The 8,802-nt window shown below is 36.7% G+C and overlaps 1 protein-coding gene across 1 annotated transcript in view; it reads right to left on the reverse strand.

Moving 5' to 3' along the window:
• The window catches only part of ATP11A (ATPase phospholipid transporting 11A), a 70,734-nt gene extending 62,830 nt beyond the window's left edge, over positions 1 to 7,904 (reverse strand). The window contains exons 1-2 of the mRNA XM_075728105.1: positions 7,881 to 7,904; positions 4,946 to 5,068 (exon numbers count right to left, since the gene is read on the reverse strand). Of these exons, the coding sequence (XP_075584220.1) occupies positions 4,946 to 5,068; positions 7,881 to 7,904 (147 nt within the window). The remainder of the gene's footprint in view (positions 1 to 4,945; positions 5,069 to 7,880) is intronic.
• Between the last annotated feature and the right edge of the window lie 898 nt (positions 7,905 to 8,802).

Raw genomic sequence — 8,802 nt, forward strand, 5'->3', positions numbered from 1 at the left:
TCCCAAGGAAACATGCAGACAACTGGAGACAGTATTATTTGTAAAGCAAAACCAGGAGCACTTATGGTCCATGAATATAGTTGTACAGCATTGCAAAGCAGGAGTAATAATAATACTGTTTTCCCATCTAAGCTCACCTTATTGCTTCTTTATAAGAACCTACACAGGAAATAAAGCTACAGTACAAGTCAGCATTTCATATCATAAATTAACTTGAATGAAATCTCTTTACTTCAGGGCAAATTCTTCAAATAACAGTTCTGCATCCACTGTAGATTCAATCTTGCATTTCACTTACGAGTCATCCTGCTACTCTTCAGTATCATCATTGGGGAGCTTAGGCCCCCACTGCTTCCACTTATGTTAGTGACCCAGGCACATGCGTTTTTTGTAGCTGTAAAAATTTCTCTTTATGAAACTATGACAGTAAAAGTTTGCAGCTAGATATGATCATCAAGGCAAAATACTAGGTACCGATTACCCCCAGACTGAAAAGAAGAATAAAAGACTTTGCAAGCCTCTCTAACCCAGCTTTCTCTATGGGTGGTATGGAAAAAAACCAATCAGTCCTCCTGCAGAATGTTCCTGGAGTTTCTAAGTTTGTCAGCTGTCTCTGATCTCTCATTCAACAGGCTGTCCCTATCCTGACATCTCTGAAATTTTTAGTTCTTTCTTGTGGTTTATTCTTTATGTTGTCTGTCAAAAGCAGTAAGCAGCTATAATTAAACATGTTCTTACAGAACTCCATATTGTTGCCCCAAAAAGATTTTATTTTCTATACGACTCTCCCCTCTGTTCATGAGACAAATGTACACATTCAATTAGTCTTCAGTTCACTGATTCAGCTAGAACAGGAGACGCAAACCCCTACTTTGTCTACAGATGAATGAGATCCTTGAAGCATAGCAGTTCTATAAAGATATCTGATCAACATCAGGAAAAGGAATTTGAATGTTAGAAATTAACAAATGATTAAAGAACCAAAAACATCATTATGCCACTGTATAAATCCATAGTTAGCCTATACATTGACTGTTCCGTGCATTTCTCCATCTTAAAAACTCTACAGTTGGCTTGGGAAAAGGTACAGACCAATCTGAACAAGGGTATGAACTAGCTTCCACACAAGCAATTATTCAACAGACTAAGGTTATTCAGCCTGGAAAGAAATAGAGTGAAAGATCACTAACAGAATCAAGAAGGTAAACAGGGGATAACAGTTGTTCTCAGATTCAAGTACTTGGAACGTGAACTGAAGTTAGCAAGTAGGAGTTTCAAAATTAAAGTTCATAGTTTCTTGTGGCAAACATTTCTACAGTTTAACTGTGCCTTAATGATGTATTCTGAAAATTTACATGAGCTCAAAGTATTGAAGAAATTCACAGAAGAGAAATCCATTAAAGACTTATTAAATACAAAACCACCACTTTTGGCTCACAAACAGCTTGGTCACATATCAGCAAACACTAAGAGTAGTCGGGGGAAGTATCACTCTGTGCTTACTTGTTCTTGCATTCTTCCCTAGGCATCTACTGCTGGTGACAACATACTGAGCAGTATCGACCTTCGGCAATTTAGTCGGTCAGGCACATCCACATATTACTATGCATGTACAGATACTGTTTAGCATACTGATTGGGATACTCCCAGCACAAAAATATGAAGCTTGGACCTTAAGGAAGTTTCATATTAAAAAGTTGTTTTGTAATTTATCAGTCATTAAAAAAACAAAACCCTTTTGTTATCCTGTTTTAGAAGGAAAAAAACATTTTTCCTACAGAGTTCTGCTAACTGCTACTGTTTTAACTTAGCTTAACTTACTTTCCTTTTGACATAGCAATTCTACTAATCAGTAAGTAGTTTCAAAATGTGAATAATTTTTAAAGAAAAAAAAAGCAAGCAGCCTCCCTGCCAGTTCAATTACTTTTCCCTTCTTCTCATTTGAAACATTAGGATTTTCTACCAGCTGATATTCTGCCATGCTGCATCACTGTCATATGATAAATTCAATCAAGGGTACACAAAAGCTACTTTAAAGGCTAACACCCTATGCAGCTGAAGTAGCTAGAAGCTAGATCAACATAAGGATCCACCTTACAAAGGTCACTACCTCTAGAACATAAGCAAACTGCATACACAATCCAAAAGGCATAAATTTTTGCCTTCTATTATTTCAACACAGCCTTTTTGTAATGCTTTGTTAAATCATAATTGAATTAACACATCAAATCAAAAGAGCATTTTTGTTTGGCCAAGGTCTGTCTGGATATCATTTTTCACCACCAGGAGTATGTCATTAAGCAGACAGAGCATTAACCACATTCCACAGTGACACTGCAATACACAAGAAATATCCCTCTGTACTGGAATCAAATTATTGTCTTGCTGACACCAGGAAACCTCTGGCGAAGAACAGTAGAGTTTACCTTTGGAAGGAAATAATATGAACCTTAGACTTTCCTAGTTATTTCAAGCTGCTGCCTTTTTTCACAGCTTTATGACAGGACATTTGTTAGTATAGCAGCATACATGTAGTCTAATTGATGAGGTTTCCTCATGGTTTTAAACTACCCTTTTTAGAAATTCAGTTTGTCTTAAATTGGTGAAATCTGTACTTGGAAGTTCAGAATTCCTCATCCTTGAAGAGCAGTCATATACTTTCTTATATAAGCATTAAAGACCTATAAAAGCACAGCTGAAAGTTACTCTCTGTCTTATGGATGAGAGACAAAGGAAATATCCTTCATGGCTGAGGTAACATTATACAGTGTGCTTGTGTGCATGTATATTTTACTCTAGCAACTACAGATTCCCCATCTTAATTTTGTACATTTGATCATTTTTCAGGAAGCTTATGTCTGTGTTTCCTAAGCTGTGGTAGATGTCCCACCAGAGTGCTCATAAGGGAGCAAGTGACAAGGACAGAATGAAAGGTTAAGAGCTAGCGAGCTTACAGAACCAGAATGAATGCAAGTCAAGTCATGATGGTGTTTTACCCAGGCTGTTTGGGATGGAGCATGTGAATAACAGAGTTTACTTGAAAAGGGACGGTACAGGCAAGACAGTATGGAAAGTTTTCATCTAAAGACAACTGTCACTAAAACTGAGCCTTCAGTCTAAGGAGCTATTCAATATTATAAAGCATTTATGTGAACTCTGTTCCCTCCTGCAATACCACCACTGTATTTACTTTCACAAAGACATATGTTAAGTGTGAGACGTTTAGTCAATAAACAGAAAATTTAAGAAACATTGTATATATAAAAAAATTATTTCCACTAATAATCTTTTGTTTATGGAAAACTGTTTACAGATACAGTTCACAACTACAGAGTTTAACATTTAAAACATTTAACTGAACAGGCTTTATATCCAAATAAAAACATAGTGAAGCCTCTTTCCTGAACTAGTTGAAATCATACATATTTACTAATTGCTGGCAGGGATCCTCAGCTCAATCCAGCTTTAAGTCATATTTAAAAATCTCACTCTGGAAAGCACAGTAACTTGAAACTTCCACTAACTTGATAATCACAAAAAGATGTCAAACATCTTGCAGAGTCAAGTAGGATGTTTTTATTTCAAAAAGTATCAGCAGTAACTTCAATGGCTTATTTACGTATGTCCCAGATGAGATGTACAAGATGAAAAAAATAAGAAAAGTGTCACAGGAATGAAAAAGACTTGTATAAAATGTATTTGCTCTTCAATAATCCAAAAGGCAAAACAAATTTATGTGTAGACCACAGAATTTCCCACTATACTGGTGTGACTGTATTCCATCTGGATTATTCATCACATTACCTTTTGAACATTCTATCTAATTAAAGATGCCTAGATACTATGCTGTTTGTTATTGTACTGTCTTTGAATGAAGTACAGAAATAAAGTAGTAAAAGTAGTAGTGAAGGAAGGTATTAAAATACAAAATTTCACATAAGAAATGAGGCACCGTTTGAGAAGTGTGGGGTTTATTACAGCTTTGCCATTATATTAATGGATGGCAAGTGTTCAGATCCATGAAGGCAAGCACTCAGTTCCTTGAGATCACAATGCTACTAAGGTTCTTAAAATGAGTCTGTGGAGCTGAGCCACTGTTCAAAAAGAAATTTTCCCAGCAGAGGAGCTATTTTTTTTAATTCAATATTTTGCAATTGGTTGAAGATGTGTGCTCATGAAGATTAAAATCTAAGCACATTAAAAACTTGAAGTTCTTGGGATGTTAGCCATACAATAGGCAGTAAATATGCAATTTTCCATGCCACTACAGTACGAACCTTTGGCTACAGCAAGCCAGTCTAAACAGGTGGAGAGTACCAACAACGAAACTGCTCACAGAAAGCTGCTGAAGCTTATGGAAAGATTTACTAGTTACAGTGAGGGGCAACTGGGAGGTTTCTAAAGGGCACAAATGTATCATAGTACCAAGAGTTTAAGAATGATTCACCTGTATGTGTGTAACAAAGAATATAATTTCTATGGGGTTTTGTAAATATGAGCTTTTGAAGGGAATAGTACTGTTATTGTGGAGATAGCTTCATTTGTTGAGCACTTATATTGATCACACTATTTCTAGTACTCTGAGGTATTGCTTTAGATTACAAAGAACACTGTCTTTCCTTGGGAAAATCTTCTTTACTCCAGGGTTGCCCCAAATGAAAACTGCTTTCTTACTCCTTTTTGGAAAAGCACAGTATCACTCTAAGACTTTACTATGTACTATAACAGTAAACTGGAGAAGTCATTCTATTCCTGTTCATGTTAGAGGCAATATGGCAATTAGTTTTTGTGGAAGAAACTTGAGATACCTTCATTTTACCTTTGCCAGTCATGGTAAAGGAGAAATATATAGGAAGCATAGGAAGAAAATCTTGAAAGAACTAAATGAACACACAAAGAATAACTTAAGCTGATTATGTAAATGAATGAAGGAAAATACTGCTACCTTTGATGAAACTATTCGGTTATCTGGAAATCTCTGTGGAATGTACGCTTCAGTGCCTGGAGGTGGCTCACGATGCCCAACATAAATAGTCCGACTGTCCACCCAATTCTCTTCTCCAGCACACTATGGGGGGAAAAACAAGTCATCGTGTCAGTTCACTCAGTATTTCTGCAGTAAGAGAAATCACATGCTGAATTAACTAGTCACATGTCTGATCATCAACACACACAGCTATCACCGCAAACCCCTCACACTTCTCTGTATAATCAAGACCACTAAAACACATAAAACTAAGTGTCAAAACTCTGCCCTAATTGCACTGCACTTTCCCTTAAGGCAATAAAAGGGAATCCATGAAAATAACTTTTCAATTATAAAGCTAAAAAGTCAGAATAAAGAAGAATGGCTAAAGAGTATCTCAGATATTTAATAAGTGTTTATGTGGTTGCTACTCTTTTTACTGCTGATAAAAATCAGTGGTAATTAAAATGTTTATGTATATGACAAGTACATCTCATTTTTAAGACTAGCTAGCCATAACTTGGTATCTTATTTGCAAAGTGATACTCTGTTCTCTGAAACACTAGTAATAACTATTTCCCCAGACACGAACAAGTTTAGGGACTCTTAGATTGCCAGGAAAAAGACCTCAGCTTGTCAACTCAGATCCCTTTCTCTTTAATGAAAGCTGTGTCTGCAAGTAGAAAAAAAAAAAGTAGATAAGCCGAAGTAAAATGTTCATATATTTGCATCATGAAACCCCACCACACCTACAGCTTGTCCAAAAGCAGCACTTTATGCTTTCAATTCACTGTAAAAAAATGTACAAGTCACTGCAGAAAATGAATTTACATAAAACCAAAATGATCAATTTTTATCTAGAAATATTTTTTTAGGGTGTTGGATTACAAAATGCTCATCCCTTAGCCAACAGTCTTACTAATTCCAATCTACCATATGAAAAATATTTTTTAAGTACAAAATACATTTTTAATACTTTGTCCCACATAGAGAAGCCCACGCATCAGCTCTTTTAACATCATCATTAGGTCAAGTCTGCAGTAATTTAACTATTTAAATATGTAATCAATTTAAACTCAAAAACTCTGCTTTATGTTGTAATGATGTATTTACATACACTTCCATTTAGCATATTAGAGGGAAGCTTCTTTTCTGCATCTTCAACAGCTACATCTATTTGGTTTATTAAATATGTCCTGAAAGCACTCCTGGGCACCTCTAAGGGTGACCTGTCAGACTGCTACTTAGCAAAATAAGACCAAAAAATACCAGGAACAGTTTGGTAAATAGAACAACCAAAGCATCACTCCCCAAAGCAGCTGGATGTAGCTGTGCAGTTCTTGACAGTAAGAGTTCAATCATATAGACATGGTATCTTCTTTTCTAGCTAGCCTTGCTGTCAATAGTTCTGGGCTTATTTACTTTACTACTACAGACATGGCCTAAAATAAAATTTAGTCTCAAACTTAAAAAAATATTCACCCTAACATTTCTTTTATTGGTTCATTACTATGATTATTCCACTGCCTTAAGTGCAACACATATGCAAAAAACAAGCTTTCAACATAAATTACTGTTGAAATTACAGTTTATATACACTTATAAAATCTTGCAATACTGTCAAAACCTGGAGCAGTGAAGCTTATAAAACAATTATCTATGTGATGTGCATGACTTTCGTGCAGGTGGGGGGAACAATAGAGAGAAAACCTATTGAACTCAGACTATTAACCGCAGAATAGCTGAGTAGTCATGAAGTAAAATGTAAAGTGAAATAAGAGGCTGAAAGAGAAGCAATCTCTGCTGTCCCAGGCATTTATAGTAGAACTAGTTAAAAAGGACCCTAAACCATTACCAATTCTTGCACATTACAGAAAAATGAAGGCATTATGTTCAGAAGTCACCAAAGGCCAAAATTACAAAATTAGGCGTAAAACTAAAAATAAAGGTAAACCCAAAGTTTTTCTTAGCCATTTCAATATGTTATTCAATATTCAATAATTTGAAAGAGTCACCTAAATATTATATGAAGACAAGCTACTTAAAGGAAATAAAAGTGACAGCCATAGGACACACCAATAGCCTAGTCACAGGTTATGCTACACTCTGTAAGTATGCCTGACTCAGTAGGAATGCACACACAACATTTCTCACACGTCAGATCCCTCCAGTGTGGACCTGAAATTAGGATGTGGGTTAGTTTAAAAATTACACTGATTTTCCAGCCAGACAACTCTTTCTGTGTCACTGATTAGACTTTTCACAACTCAAAAAGCAAACTGACATTCAGCCCACTTATGAAGACCAGGTAGAATTCTTTCAGCAACCCAAAGTATTTTGAAAGTAAAGCAATGAATATGTTTCCATATTCTACCCTCCTTCTATGCCAAGAACAAAATGTGGTACCTTTTATCATTTTATTGGAACACAATATATTTTACCTTGTCAGTGCACTTGAATGTACAACGCACACAAATGATTTATTGACACTTGTCCTAAGTAATACTCCTAGAAATGCCAGAGAGTGTGAGATATTTCCAAGTAGTAGATTAGATTGTACAACATTTATTAATTTTTCGTTAGGGAGGACATTCCAGACACAAAAGCAACACAAAGATTACTCCTGATACAGTTAAGTGCTTGAGTTCAGAGACTATTGCATAAAGGACTAATGGAAATTCAACACATGAATCCTCGAACATCAAGAAGAAATCCCTCGGCTTCTCCTTCCTTCTACACAGGCCCAGCCTGACAATTTCTCTTATATTTATTATGAGACAATCTAAGACAGCTTGAGAAGGATATTATTAGTTCAAAAAAAGCATTTTTTTTTTAAATTTCACAGTAAAACTGATCTTTATCATGACTCTTGTTAAAACAGTCCTCTGAAATTACCTATCAAGCTAGGGAGTACCAAAGACAAAGCTCTAAACAGCATTCTCCTGTATTACTACCAGCTTTTAAAGGTCTGATGGCCCTGGAGTATTGTGTTAACATTAAGTAAACCAAGTTAATGTCACAACCTGGAATTTGTATCCCTAGAGAAAGGCTCTATAAAATTTACTTTAAGCATGGGTATCAAATCAGGATAACTTCTTCTGTTAGCTTAATTGGATGTGGTTTTATCATGAATTGATAAATTCGCCACAAAGTACAAACCCATATGTAACTTAATTTTAACTATCTGCTAGCACAGAACATTTTTTTTCGATATATTAATCATAGAATCATAGAATCATAGAATCATCTAGGTTGGAAAAGACCTTTAAGATCATCCAGTCCAACCATTAACCTACACTACCAAGCCCACTCTAGACTAATCAAGGGTAGACCAGACTAAACCATATCCCGAAGTGCCACATCTACCCGTTTTTTAAACGCCTCCAGGGATGGTGACTCCACCACCTCTCTGGGCAGCCTGTTCCAATGCCTGACCACCCTTTCCGTAAAGAAATTTTTCCTAATTTCCAGTCTAAACCTCCCCTGGCGCAGCTTAAGCCCATTTCCTCTTGTCCTATCGCTAGCTACTTGGGAGAAGAGACCAACACCCACCTCACTACAACCTCCTTTCAGGTAGTTGTAGAGAGCGATAAGGTCTCCCCTCAGCCTCCTCTTCTCCAGGCTAAACAACCCCAGTTCCCTCAGCCGCTCCTCATAAGACTTGTTCTCCAGACCCTTCACCAGCTTCGTTGCCCGCCTCTGAACACGCTCCAGCACCTCAATGTCTTTCTTGTAGTGAGGGGCCCAAAACTGGACACAGTATTCCAGGTGCGGCCTCACCAGCGCTGAGTACAGGGGGACAATCACCTCCCTGCTCCTGCTGGCCACAGCATTCC

This window comes from Pelecanus crispus, chromosome 1 (genome assembly GCF_030463565.1).
Source record: "Pelecanus crispus isolate bPelCri1 chromosome 1, bPelCri1.pri, whole genome shotgun sequence".
Lineage (NCBI taxonomy): Eukaryota > Metazoa > Chordata > Aves > Pelecaniformes > Pelecanidae > Pelecanus > Pelecanus crispus.